At 40.2% G+C, this 15,332-nt stretch overlaps 2 protein-coding genes across 2 annotated transcripts in view; both read right to left on the reverse strand.

Annotated features, from left to right (window-relative positions):
• Nucleotides 1-3,466, reverse strand: part of LOC585863 (neuronal acetylcholine receptor subunit alpha-10-like) — a 34,412-nt gene extending 30,946 nt beyond the window's left edge. The window contains exons 1-3 of the mRNA XM_030994342.1: nucleotides 3,409-3,466; nucleotides 2,907-3,052; nucleotides 2,102-2,146 (exon numbers count right to left, since the gene is read on the reverse strand). Coding sequence (XP_030850202.1) covers nucleotides 2,102-2,146; nucleotides 2,907-3,052; nucleotides 3,409-3,466 — 249 coding nt within the window. The remainder of the gene's footprint in view (nucleotides 1-2,101; nucleotides 2,147-2,906; nucleotides 3,053-3,408) is intronic.
• Nucleotides 3,467-8,575: 5,109 nt separating this feature from the next.
• LOC756027 lies at nucleotides 8,576-12,931 on the reverse strand. The gene has a single exon (XM_030994343.1). It carries the CDS (start codon nucleotides 12,929-12,931, stop codon nucleotides 8,576-8,578), a length of 4,356 nt encoding a protein of 1,451 aa, XP_030850203.1.
• Nucleotides 12,932-15,332: the final 2,401 nt, after the last annotated feature.

Consider the following 15,332-nt stretch of genomic DNA (forward strand, 5'->3'; position numbering starts at 1 on the left):
AAAGCATTCGAATAATATATTCCTACCAGGTATCCATTTTCTACTCCTGGTTGGATAGTGGCAATTGTTGATTAATGTCTAGCCAAAAGACGCGGCGGGACTGGAACTGCGAATCATGTGATCTAAAAGACGATATTTCTTTCATTTGATTTTATTTCTGCATTTTTCCAAATACAATAACTGAACAACAAAGAACATATTAACGTAAGGTATAATACAAAATATACAAACAATAATAACTTCGTGTCAAAACGTTTACATAAATACATACAATAACGATCTTGATATTTCTATAACACATTTCATACATTTAACCCTAAAAAGGCCGGGCTATTTGAGGTCTTAGTACGGCCGGGGGGGGGCATTATGGCCCCCCCCCTGAAGATCTCGGCCGCAAAGCGGCCGATCGCCGCGAAAATTTGCACGCATGTCAAGTGAAGTGTATAGAATAATATGATAATTTCAATTTTTTGAAAAATTCACTCATTTGCATATTTATGGTAATTTATGCAAATAAAGTCATAAAAATCACATTTTTACCCATAAATCATATATTATTCATATTTAAAGGTAAAGACCAGTTATGGTCATGCGATTGCATTGTGAAAGAAACGTTGTGGAATCGATCAGAAAAGGTTGATCATCTAGCATCTAGCATCTGCAAGGTTCTGGAATCATCAACATGATAAGAAATTTGGCCCATTCTTCGTAAAGTTACATGCACTATACACAGAAAGATGTATATGGGACTACCCTATATATCTCACAGACCATGAGAGAAATGAATTTACCAAATATATGAATTAGTAGGCGGTTTCCCGGCAAATTTGTTATCATCATGTATTAGTCAAAACATATTCTTTCACATGATTGGTAATGAGAGCTTCCATTTCATTTTTTGAAATTGGGGCGTTTCCAATACTGGTCTTTACCTTTAAGCATTCTTTTTCAATAAATGTATTCATTAGACCATTCTGAATAATAATACGACAAAAAATTGGAAGAGCAAGCTTATTCCTTATGTTATCCCTTGTTTTGATAATTTCTTATGTATTTCATTGTTTTTTTAACTTAAGTATTTCATTGTTTTGTTGTTTTATTTCATTTCTTACTACAATTCAACTATTTTGACTCCAAAAACAACCACCTAAACTTCAAACAAGACCTAATAACCCATGTTTGATCTGTTTTTAGGAAAAATGACATTTCCATATGTTTTGTACACAAATCACGAAAATGAGCGATTTTCGGGCTGACATGCAAAGACAAAAGGTCACGTGACCTTGTAACCGTAGGTCCGATTTTCAAAAAAATTCTTTTAAAAGTTGCGCAAGACTCAAAAGAAAAAAGTCAACGAGCGGCGGGGCGCCATTCATATGCGTTCCCGAGCAATCAGAAAACTCGTGGAGGGGGGGGGGGCATAATGGCCCCCCTGGCCTTATTAGGGTTAAAGTATTATCCGAACTATCTGTGGAATAAAGTGCAGGAGACCGCTACCACCAGCGATGCTTGACTAGGATAGCGACCTCGAAAGAAAAATCTTCAGGGGAAATTTACAATTTAATTTTTTGTTTGTTTTACTATCTCCATTAAGATACATGTACTTTGCATGTTGTCGCTTAGACCTATATCACGTAATAGTCATAATTTCCAAGATTTGGGAGCGACAACAAAAATTGAATCTTACTTGTCCTGTCAGTGGAGTTGCGAGGGATCAGTTAAGGGAGGGGGGGGGGGGGGGGGTTGGACTAGGTGGATGAAATTGGATAAAATAAAACCATGATGATATTGAAGGGGGCATATAAATTTATTTACACGTTGCCCTCCTCTCCCTTTCTCTCTTTCCTGTTCATGTATTTAACTATTCAATGGGGGTATACGGCCACTGTGTCGTTATAATTGTTTGGAATTATTGTTCCACTTTGTTTAAAAGATACATGTGGCAGATATGGTGATGCACCGCTCATGACTTCTCGTGTATATTTAAAAGGAACAATAGATCAACTTCTCAACTGTGATGAAGGAAAGATACCAACAGTGTACCCAAAAATAAATTTGAATACATTTGTTGAGAAAATTTATCTACTGAACGGATTCTTACCATTCGCATGTGTGCCGATAGCTTCACTTGTTGGTTTTCTTCGTCCTGTCAAAAAAAGGTGAAAGGAAAATGATTACACAATTATATGCTCTCGAGCGAAAACGGTGCTTTTTCAATTCGTTTTCAGTGGCTACCTGCCGTAGCAACAAACGGAATTAACAAAAGACTTAACTCCGTTTCGTTGACAATCATACGTAGACGAAAGACTTCATGCATGGCTAATTGTCAACGAAACGGAGATAAGTCTTTTGTCGATTCTGTTTGTTGCTACAGCAGGCAGCCAGGGAAAACGCATTCGTTTGATAAAATTATGGAAATGCAAGCACTAGTTTAAACAAACAGAACTTTGTTATTCCTAGCTCATATTTCCTGACTGAGGTATTATGAAAGGGCAGAAACTCAGCTTTCTAGAAATGTGATCTTCTCTTTGAAATTCAGATACCGCCCGCCAAATAACTTTTTGGTTTCCTCTCTTCAAAATTCATTTTAATCACCCATGCGTGAAATATGCATCATTAAGAGTTATGTCAAATAAAAGAAGAGGATCTAAGCTTTTTAAATATGTGTCATTTATCGATTATAAATGTGGCTAAGTTATGATAAAACATCGATAATTCTCGGTTTTCATTTTTCTGTTTTTTCTGTCCATTATCGACTGTATATGGAAATGTGATTATAAGCATCAATTTGTAGAACGACTCCAATATTCTAATAACCTTTCAAAATTTATGTTCGATAATAGCCTCAATGATAAACTTATTAATGGTGGTTTAATAGTGAGTTGATGCTTATTAACTTTACTTACGAACTTGATGAGCTCAGCCGGAAGGAGTCTGAAGGACACATTCGTAGATCGTCTGACGTCACGCACAGGTCTGACTGTGATTGGTCCATAGTTATCTAAGAGTTGCTTTAGCAGAACGCTCTGAGTATTATTGTTTCTTCCCAAAGCTGCTGAGGACAATCAAATATATACAAATATATATATAGACATGATATTTCAATATGATCATCATCATCATCTGAATTTTCGTGTATCATCATTAATAGTATTCTTTTTCTAATCATTACGACTACTATCATTACTACTACTGCTATTACTATAATTAATTGATCTAGCTTGTTATTGTTTTTAACAATCTTCGTTTGCGTTCAGTTTGATGAGGATGTATCTATTTTAAGTGATGGCAGCCAAGTTATAGAGGCAAGATGACATTGGATCTCTAAGATTCGGATTTGTAGTTGAAACGCTCTCCCCCAACCCCCCCCCCCCCCCCCCCCCGAAGTAGGCCCTTTTATGGATGAACGATACTTGGGGCCTCCCTTTTGGAGCGTTTGGAGAGCTGATTGGACTCCCTCCCCCATAATAGACGGATTAAAAAATAGGGATAGCGGAACCGTGCCCATTCTGACACCCCGGGTTGGACTCTTAAAGGTATTATGTCCCATTTGCAGGCCAAAACATAAAAAGGTTAAAATTCCAACGACATTTGAAAGATAATTCTAATTTAGAACTTCCCTAAAAAAGGGGGGCTTGAACATGTCTTTAAGTGAGAAAATAACGACTATTAGTTGTCGAATCGGCTTAAGAGCTATAGAGCCAGTAAGTAATAGTGTGATTTTCAGACCATTGTGCCGAACGGTCGTAAGTTTTATGCTGCGCAAAGATTCAATCAGTTTATTGATGTAGACATAATTGCTCATATATCCTTTACAGCTCATTTTATGTATGTATTTACCAACAAAGAAAAAAGCCAAACAGTCACTCAATAGTGTTAGACAGTAAAGTTTAGCAAGTAAACGGGTTTCCTTGCATAATTTGAATATTAGGACACTGGTAACGTTTAACTTTTACAGATAGGACATACATGACATATTCATAATTCCTCCAAAGTTCTATAGAATTTGATGTTGGCTGCAAAAGGGACATAGTATCTTTAATGTCATATCATAAATATCATTTAAACGTCTCTCTCTATCTATCTATCTCTCTGTCTCTCTCTGTCTCTCTCTGTCTGTCTCTCTCTGTCTCTCTCTCTGTCTCTCTCTCTTTCTCTCTCTCTTATTCATTTGTTAATATTATCACATGTTTATCATTGTTCATATTATCACATGTTTGTCTTTGTTCATATTAACACATGTTTATCATTGTTATACTATTGTTATATTGATACTATGTTGTAAATATGTTTGTACTCCCATGCCCCGAGAGGGGGTCGATAGAGTCAATAAAATCTTATAATTTTACTACTACTGCTATTAAAACAACTGCTACCACTATTACTAATGATAATAATACTAATACTACTATTGCTGCTGCTACTACTACTTCTACTACTACTACCACTACTACTACTACTACTAATATTATTATTACTACTACTACTACTACACTACTACTTCTACAATGATTACTGCTTCAACAATATTTGTCGCTCTTATTTGCTGTCGAATAAAACTATTTTAACCATTTATTCTAAAATATATGATTGCCGCAATGTCTCTTTCCCTCAACCATCTATGACACAAACCTCGTTACAGAAATCCTAAGGGTCGACAAAATGACCATTAATATTGATACCAACGCCCAAACAAAAAGCTTCACTTTTTTATCTAATATTCGAGGTCTCAAATCCGTCTCTACATTATTGGTGGTGTTGAATTAAGCAGGTTACGTATACGGTATGGTAGTATATTGAGGGATCGGCTATTGAGGTGGTAGTCTTTGGCGCGGAAGGGGGGGGGGGGGCTGGGGGAGGCACCGTTCTTTCTCTATTTCTGGCTGAAGTATGGGTGAATATAACCTTGGGCGTATCATCTTTTCACGTTGCCCCTCTGTCCCTCTCTCTCTCTACTTCTCTTTCTTAATTTTTCTATTTCTTTCTTTTTTTCCCTTTTTTGCTTTTCGATGGCGACGGAACCCGATTCGCCCGGAAGCATCTCCTTTTCAAATTGCCTCCCTATTTCCTTTTCTACCTCCTCCCACAACTCAATCTCTCTCTCTCTCTCTCTCTTTCTTTCTCCCTGCCTCTCTCTATCTTGCTCTCTCTCGCCCTCTCTATGTATTTCTCTATCTTTATCTTTTCCCTTCCTTTTTTTGTTTAATGGGGGAGGTGGGCCCCTGTGTTCCCTATATCTACGCCACGGTTTACCTATAAAGGAACCAGGTTAATTACTAAGAACGCATTAGCTATTTCAGTTAAAGCAAACACATTAACAACGTTGACGCGTATAATCGCCAATGACAACACTGTAAAAATGTGGGCGTTTGTTTACTGACATGTTTTTGTCCAAAAAATCAAAACACATGCACTATAAACAAAAATATGTTTTTTTAGGTTTTTTAAAACGCAGGTAAATTAGCACTCATTGTTAAAACAATCAGTGCATCCGCTCGTTAACAAACAGTTTTGTCTCTTACTGTTAGATATTGAATGGTTTTATCCGTTGTGAAATTGATCAAGATAAGTAAGCGTTTATAGACACGCGGCTGCTAACAGTTTACAAGCTCTAGATTCATAAACAATCGTTTGAACACAAGCACATACAAATAGGTCAAAATTTAGGGTGACAGATTATATCGTCAAATGTCAATTTCCAATTGGGCTTTAACATCAACTACGCGTCAATTCATCAAGGAATTTGTAGGCTTATTGCTTTAATGTTAAATTTTTCACTATATTTTGCTTATCTGGGTCATTTTCATCATCCACTTTCCTTTAGCCTTGTAGTTGCTATGGAAAATGATTGGCAAATTTCGTTGAGAGGATTTGTAACACTTCCAAACTAATGAAATTCTAAATCATGTCAATCATTAATCATCTAGCTATACCATAACCAGAACAGCGTATGCATTCAGCCGCTTATTTTTGTTTGATTAAATTGAATTTAAAATGTCACACGATAGTAAAAAGAGGAATGATGAATTTGAAGCTCCAGCTATCAAATTTGTAAACCTTCCAGAAAATGACAAGAAAAATTGAAATTGTATTATAATGGTGATTTTTTTTTTCTAGTAGAAATTATATTTTAACCTTCCTATCTTTCCTTTTCTCCCCTCCTCGGGAATGTGAGATTCTCTGTTTTAAAACAATCATTCGCAGATATGTGTTGCATACTTCTTTTTCTCCCCCAATTTCTCTTTGAAATTCATCATGATATGCCACATTTAAAAGGACAATCCAACCCCTTGTAATAAGACAGTTATGAATGTTCGAAATATGAGATCACTACAGCTGTGCGAATCCTAAATTGACAGTTTGGTCACTGGATATGTAACGTAGTTGTCACAAGGATTGTGGTTGTCTAAGTGGCGATACACACATATAAAAACAATCAATGAAAGAATGAGTTGTAATATGATAGTGTGGATTTTAATTACACAATACAACGAGATGCAACATAAATTCAAGATATTGAGCGTTGACAAATCCAAAATATATCAGCTTATAACTTCCTAAGAGGGTCAATTAAATTAAGGCTGCCATTATACTAAACCGGTGTTTGTTCAAAGGATAACGCGTTAAAAACGTTGGAGTTCGTGACAAAGCCCACCGCGTCAGACGATTGTGTGCGCGAAAATGTCCACCGCGTTAGATGCACGTAGAATCATGTAGAATGAGAATTGCGTCGAAGGGCTCGATGGCTCGTGACGAGTTCACCATATTGCAGGGTAGAAGTCAATCCAAATCGGTCTCTTGTACTTCGTAGAGTCGATCAATGGAATGTGGTTGAACACCACCCTAAACGGCTGTAATACAATCAATAAACAATAATAAACATGGTATCCTATCATATTAGTTTGATACAAAAATACATCAACAAATGTTCTTAACATGTAAGGACTTTCTCACAATATAAACATACAATGTTGACTTAAACATCATTAATAGAAATACACAAAATCAGTTAGCTTTAACATATCTAAAGACAGAAACTTCCTTTCCAGTATCTCATACCAGCCTTTGTAAATAATGCTAATAACATTTCACATTATTTCTGGCTTTTAGAAATATGTTTATAACAGAAACAGTTAATGCATTCTGTTTGCATCAAAATTCAAGATGGCTACCTGCGATTTAATATAGTAAAAATGGCTGACTTTCAAAATGGCTGACATTCCGACTTTCCGTGTCTGCCGGAATAAAGGCACTTACAAAAACAATAAATATTTCAAACATGTATTGTGTCGTTTCACATGACACAAATCCCAATTAAATTACTTAAAGACAAATATTCATATGCAACATCTAAAAACATTTCTCCAGGCATCCGTTTACACTATAGGGCATAAAACAGGGTCATAAATGTGAATAAAATGAGAGATATGAGCTTAGAGGTAAAACTTACAGTTATTCTGTAGATTGAAGACCCCGTTGCCTGCCTCCCGGAGGGATCGTGTCCGAAGGACGGTTGTCTGCTCTTTCCGCTCCCAACAGCAGAATGAGAAAGCAGCAATAAAAAAGGGGACCACACTCACTCTGAACAGCGAGCCCAAAAATCCTCCCTTCACTGTCAAACGTACTCCCTCCCCAAGGATGACACAGCAGGTCCTTCTCTACTCGCAACAAAATGGCTTCTGCCCACCACTCTCGCTAACGTATAACATGTACACATTCACACTTTCCCAAACGTAACCCAGTCACATGCGCGCTAGTGTCAAATTTGCATATCTAAATTCCTAGGACGAAGGAACAAAGGAAAAGGAATGCGCGCATCCAGACTTCGCATCTGAATAAGAATTAGAGAGGTCAGAGGGCAAATGGAAAGCTATGCATGAATATTCACCCAGCTAGGAAAACCATTAATCAATGCATTTTATTTTGACAATTACCCCCTTTCTAAGTTTTTTTTTTCTTTCTTAGAAACAAAAATCCGCTCTGTTTTGCCTTAAATAGAGACACAAAATAGAATACTATCTATTACTTTCCTATATTCTGAAAGGAAAACTAACTCATAAATTACTCTAAGATTTACATCTTAATCCATGCGGCTTAAATAATCCGCACCAACATTATCCTTGCCTTTGATGGCCTCTACCCGAAATTGGTAAGGCTGCAAGGCAAGTGACCCCCGGTGGGGTCACTCCCCTGCAAAGAGTGACACGTATGACCGTTACCACCAATGCATATAACCCCCTTTTGCGGTCAATTTCAAGGACATTTTGTGAAATTTAACCCCCTTTTTTACGTCAAAACAAGGACAAAATCCTACTTTGGAATACCCCTATTTATAAGATTGTAAAGACACTTTCGCAAATTTACCCCTATTTTACCATATTTAAAGGACAAGACTCGGCTCCGAGAATTTTTCTTCCCGGTTTTCTCTTTTCCCTTTTCCTGACCCCTATTTATCAATTTCGGGGACACCTGTGCACCCCTATTTTCTTTATTTCGAGGAATATTTTGTCCGCGGACATTGCTTGAAATTGACCCCTTTTTCCGCGATTTTGGTAACGGTCATGCGGTCCGGAAGTCACATTGAGTGACTCCACCGGGCAAGTGACCACCTCAGAACACGTCCGTTAGCCATCTTTCCTTTCTTCATGGATCTAAGTGGCTCGTGATCGACTTCCAATACGAACTCTCTTCCGTATAGATAGGGCTCAAATTTCTGGACCGCCCAAACAACTCCAAGGCATTCTTTCTCGATGGTTGAGTAATTCTTCTCGCGTGGTAGGAGCTTCTTACTTGCGTAAGCCACAGGGAATTTCTTGCCTTCATCCTCTTGCATGAGGACTGCACCGACTCCTGTGTCAGATGCATCCGTTCGTAGGATGAAAGGCTTCTCAACATCCGGGAGATGAAGAATGGGTGCAGCAGAGAGCAAGGACTTCAAAGTCTGAAATGATAGCTCCTGTGCTTCCTCCCACATCACGTCGTTTGACAATCTTTTCTTTGTCTTGTCGGTGAGGGGCACTGCGATGGCAGAGAAATTCGGGACAAACTTCCGATAGTACCCAGCCAGACCCAAAAAGGACCTAAGTTGTTTCTTGGACTGTGGGCGACGTGCATTCACGATAGCATCAATCTTGTCCAAATTCGGCTTCAAACACCCCTTGCTCACCTGATGACCGAGGAACTCGATGGTCTCGAAACCTAGGAAACACTTGCTTGGTTTTGCCTTCAAGTTGGCCTTGCTGAGTAGACGAAGAACTTCCTCAAGTACTTCAAGATGATGTTCCCATGACCTGGTATGTATTAGGATGTCATCTATGAAGTTGACTACACATGGCACTCCTCGAAGAACTGATCTCATTACACGGGAGAATGTTGCTGGAGCATTTACCAGACCGAAAGGCATTGTACAGAATTGGTACAATCCATCAGGAGTCACAAAGGCAGTAAGGGGCTTGGCTTGATTCGTAAGAGGCACTTGCCAATACCCTTTCGTCAAGTCTATCTTTGAGAAGTAGTAATCGTTGGCGAGTTTTGCAAATATCTCATCCTGGTCGGGGATTGGTTCTGCATCTTTAACTGTCACTAGATTCAGCTTTCTGTAGTCACAGCAGAATCTGTTTGAACCGTCTTTCTTGGTAACGATGACTACAGGCGATGCATATGGTGAAGATGACGATTCTATGACGCCTAACTTCAACATCTCTTTGATTTCTTTGTTGACAGTCTCTCTCATAGCATGAGGGAGAGGATAGGGTCTGCTCTTGATCGGCCTAGAGTCAGAAAGTACGATGTCGTGATGTCCGACTTTGGTTACACCGGGGACATCAATCAGAGTATCAGAGTACTTCTTCAGAAGACACTGAAGTTCAACTTTCTGGTCATCATTGAGCTCCGGGTTAATGACAACATCTTTGTGTGTCTGCGTCTGTTTCAGACTAGGACTATGTAGTAGATCCTTCTTGATTGGTTTGTCAGGATTTGGATCATCTGACGGGTCTTCTCCGTCTTCCTCATAGTCATTGACGACGGATGTAGCAGCTATATCCATAGGAGTCGTGGTACTTCCGACGACATCCATATCATTGTCAGACTCCTCGTTAGTCTGTTGGCGTTCATCACCCCTGCGGGGATACTTCTTTAGAAGGTTTGCGTGGAACGTGGTCACACGATGTCCTGTGTCGATGCGGTAGTCAAGCTTACCGACGACACCTACAACCCGAAAAGGTCCTTTCCAATGCATTAGGAGCTTGTTTCGGTCAGTAGGGAGAAGCAACAGTGCTTCATCGCCTACCTTGAACGTCCTAGATCTGGCCTTCCTGTTGTAGTTCTTCCGGTAACGATCATGCGACTTCACGAGCTCCCGTCTTGCTATCTCGCAGGTCTTCTCCATCTTCTCTCTCAGATCAATCAAGTATTGGTATGCGGTCTTGGTCTCTGGCAAAGCCTCATCATTGGACCAAAGCTCTCTCAGGATCATGAGTGGTCCTCTGATGTCTCTTCCATACAGCAACTCAAACGGTGCGAAACCTGTACTGTCCTGTGGAGTTTCTCTGTATGCAAAAAGGAGAGAATCTATGTAACGATCCCAATCACTTGGTCTTTCTTCACACATTTTCTTCAACATGGACTTCAATGTCCCATTGAACCGTTCTACCAGACCATTACACGCTGGATGGTACGGTGTGGTAGTAAGATGGCGGATGGATAGTAATCTGCTCACCTCCTTCATCAATTCAGAAGTGAACTGGGGTCCACGATCTGTAAGCATCTCTCTTGGAAAACCGACTCGGGAAAATACACTAAGTAGAGCCTCAGCGACAGTGGGGGTGTCGATATTCCTTAAGGCTACTGCTTCTGGATATCGCGTTGCGTAGTCCACTATTGTGAGGATGTATCTGTTCCCTTTTGACGTAATGGGTGCAATTGGTCCGACGATGTCAACGGCGATACGCCTGAATGGCTCGTCGATAAGAGGCGTTGAACCAAGAGGCACTTTGGTAACTTTGCCCTTGGGCAGTGAACGCTGACATTCATCACATGAACGGCAGTAGCGTCTAGTATCGGCCTGCACTCCTGGCCAATAGAAGTGAGCACTAATCTTGTCAATTGTCTTCTTCGCACCGAGATGTCCACCTAAAATTGACTCGTGGGCTAGTAATAAGACCTGTCTTCGGTATTTCTCGGGGACAATTAGCTGCAGCGTAGTCTCATCAGGCTCTCTCGTAGAGAATTGTCGATACATCAAGTTGGTTTTCATGATGAACTTTGACTTGTTCCCTGTGAGACTGACTTTCTCGTCACCTGAGGTGATCTTCTCACGAAGTCCGTTAAGTGACGGATCCACTTCCTGTTCTCTGCGAAACTGTTCCGCCGACACACCATCGACTTGGCCAGGAACAATTAGTTTTCGCAAGGGTTTATCAGCTTGCCGGCGCTGTTGTCTCGTCTGAACTGCGAGACCTTCCTCCTTAGAGGACTTCCAATCTGGTTTTGGATCACTCGCGTCTCTGACATTAGCGACGTTACCTAGTATCAAGTCATAGAGGGGATTCTCAACAACTAATACTTCCACCTCACCAGTATAGAATGGGGTGTCCACAAATACAATAGCGACAGGAAATTTCCTCACAGAGCGATCAATCAGGAGGCAATATTTCACCTGGCCAGTGAACTGTTCTTTCCTGATGAGATCTTTCTTCGCAATAACAGTAGAGCATCCACTATCACGTAGCACCTCCACTCGCGTCTCGTTGAGGAGACCTTCCACAACGGGCATGTCCGTAACCAGCTTGGCTCCACAAGCAGCACTAACGGTTGGCAGCTCGTCATTATTCATTTGATCGAATCGAATGAGGAGACAACCCTTCTCAATGTCCCCTTCTATTGGGTCTGATCCTTCGATCTTCTTGCCGGCTGTACCGTCCTTACGCCGTTGATCTGACGAACTTTTCCCTTGGGAGATACCTTGCTCGTCGTCATTCATCTGTACGATGCCAGCAGCCAGCTTCTCCTTCCTGATGCGCTTTGTGCAGTCCCTGTATTTGTGTCCAGGCTTTCCACAGAAGAAGCATAATGGTCTAGGAATTCCTTGCCTTGGCAATCCATCTGTAGGCTTCGAATTACCTGCATTGTTAGTTCGACTTGGATTATACTTGGGAGTAGGAGATGGCTGACTCTGCTGAGACTTACCACTAGTCCATCCTGACCTAGCATCCACATATCGATCAGCAGCTTTCACCAATTCTGCCAATGTTCTTGGCTTCTGTTCCTTTATGAACACAACTAATTCTCTGGGACTACTGGAGTAGAACTGCTCCATAAGTACAACCTGTGCTAAATCTTCGAATGTCTTCGTCAACTCAGAAAGTTCTAACCATTTGTCGAGATAACCCTGTAATCTGTGTACAAATTGTGCGGCTGTCTCCCCACTGTCTGGGCGAGCCGTACGTAGCTTCTTTCTATACCCATCACTAGTCAAAGAATATCGTTTTAGAATTGCTGACTTTAGCACTTGGTAATCCTGTGCATCAAAATCCGACAGTCTAGAATATGTATCTAATGCCTTACCTGAAAGCAGTGCACTTAAATTGATAGCCCAAACACTTTGTGGCCACTGTTGTGCAGTAGCGTACCTTTCAAAACGACCCAGATAAGCATCTAACCTATCCTTATCTTCCGCAAAAACTGGTAGTTTAGGCAACTTAGGGGGTATGACAGTACGCGCAGTTTCCTCATTACTATCTACATTCGCAACTTGGGCTTTAGCAAGTTCCAACTGTAGAGCCACTAATTCACTTTCCTCCTTCGCCCTAGAACGCGATTCAGCGCGCTCCGCTCTAGCGATTTCTTGTTGTTCCTTAATGAAACCCTGCAACTCACTGCCACTGAGGCCTAGCGTCTCTCCAATACGCGAGAGTTTCTCAATCTCCATTTCACATTCACCACTCCGATCACACAATGGACCCAGGGATTTAAAGCTTACCACACACCGGCTAAGAGCGGAAGGGCAGTGACGTATCCAATGGACTCGATCCCGGATAACCGTGCAGCGGCACAAGGAGGGCAGAACAGCGGGACCTCCAACGAAAACGCAGTTCCTAATGACAAACAATGTAAAAATTTAAAGCAGTTAAATTGGTATACCCTTAAATCCTAGTTACTAATTTAGATATAAATCATCAACACATGCTATTCAAGGTTTTAGCAAATTATCAACATAAACATTTCATGTACTCGTTCTAAAGGATATTATCATACAATCCCAATGACAATTAGTATAAATGTCCCTTCGTGGTCGCCAAAAATGTCACAAGGATTGTGGTTGTCTAAGTGGCGATACACACATATAAAAACAATCAATGAAAGAATGAGTTGTAATATGATAGTGTGGATTTTAATTACACAATACAACGAGATGCAACATAAATTCAAGATATTGAGCCTTGACAAATCCAAAATATATCAGCTTATAACTTCCTAAGAGGGTCAATTAAATTAAGGCTGCCATTATACTAAACCGGTGTTTGTTCAAAGGATAACGCGTTAAAAACGTTGGAGTTCGTGACAAAGCCCACCGCGTCAGACGATTGTGTGCGCGAAAATGTCCACCGCGTTAGATGCACGTAGAATCATGTAGAATGAGAATTGCGTCGAAGGGCGTCGCTAACGTATAACATGTACACATTCACACTTTCCCAAACGTAACCCAGTCACATGCGCGCTAGTGTCAAATTTGCATATCTAAATTCCTAGGACGAAGGAACAAAGGAAAAGGAATGCGCGCATCCAGACTTCGCATCTGAATAAGAATTAGAGAGGTCAGAGGGCAAATGGAAAGCTATGCATGAATATTCACCCAGCTAGGAAAACCATTAATCAATGCATTTTATTTTTATGTGTTGCATACTTCTTTTTCTCCCCCAATTTCTCTTTGAAATTCATCATGATATGCCACATTTAAAAGGACAATCCAACCCCTTGTAATAAGACAGTTATGAATGTTCGAAATATGAGATCACTACAGCTGTGCGAATCCTAAATTGACAGTTTGGTCACCCCTTGTAATAAGACAGTTATGAATGTTCGAAATATGAGATCACTACAGCTGTGCGAATCCTAAATTGACAGTTTGGTCACTGGATATGTAACGTAGTGACGGATAACTTGTAGTGAATTTATGCTCCATTATAGTGTCAACGAACTTTATGTAATGTTTTGATATTGTCTTGTTGTGCCGACAACTTTTGAGAAATTTACGCTGATAATTTATGCAGTTTTCCTGCGACGTCGTATGTTTTACATTCTTGACACATTTTGGCACCTGCCTTCACATATCTCGTCGCCATGGTTTGTTTTCGTAATGTGACCAATCACAGCTTCCGCTGGTCACGTTTTCGCCACGGAGCTGGGGTTTTCGTTAGTTAGCCTGCATGATCTCGTAAGATCATCACGTATTGGATTGATTCACTTTTATAGCGATCTTCGCGATTTTTCATCCAGCAGCTACGGCGACATAGTGTAGCGTTTTCCGTTGGATTTTCACTAGTACACGCATGTGATTTCTTCACGACAACTGTTAATAGCGAACTGCTTGTTTTCTCTTCGCGACTCGACATCTCGTGACTTCAATTCTGACACTTATTTCACTTGGAATACGCGGTTTATTTACAACGCGCCAGTGGTTATTTTCGTGTACTTTCTTCCTGGGCTAGCATATTTTGATTTACGCTTGTGCTAGTCCGAGGTGTTTATATTTACGTTACTTCATTTTTGCCACAACTTTAGAAGAACGCGATCCGCTTCTCGTACTTTAACCGAGGCCTCCGGTTATTAGATAGCGTTTATATTACCAATTCTTGCCACAACTAGACTCCACTTCTTCAGTCTTCAGTCTAGTATTTTGTATATAGCCGTCGGGGACATTTACTACGAACACTCCCTCTGTTCCCCAACATTTAGGAGTGTCAATTTCTACAATTCTTCTTCAACGTGTTACACTCGACATTGTATATTGATCAACACACATCGCGATCGCCATTGTCATCTTCATACTACATATATATGATCACTCTCAAGTTTCTACACAACAAAAGACAGTGGTGAGTAAAAGTCTAGCTCGTACTCATTATAGTCAGCATAGAATTTTTACAAACTCTCCCGTTTGTCATGCTCAAAATAATATCACTAAGTTCTGTTTTTCTACCAAGTGCCTTCACACATGGGACATTATTCAAAATAAACTATAGAGAGTATATTCTTACAGGTCCTCTTAAAAGAAAATAATATGATAATCAGGATTTATAAGGCGCTTAATACAGAATACCGTGTCTAAG

The sequence above is a fragment of the Strongylocentrotus purpuratus genome, unplaced genomic scaffold (genome assembly GCF_000002235.5).
Source record: "Strongylocentrotus purpuratus isolate Spur 01 unplaced genomic scaffold, Spur_5.0 spur5_scaffold_21, whole genome shotgun sequence".
NCBI lineage: Eukaryota > Metazoa > Echinodermata > Echinoidea > Camarodonta > Strongylocentrotidae > Strongylocentrotus > Strongylocentrotus purpuratus.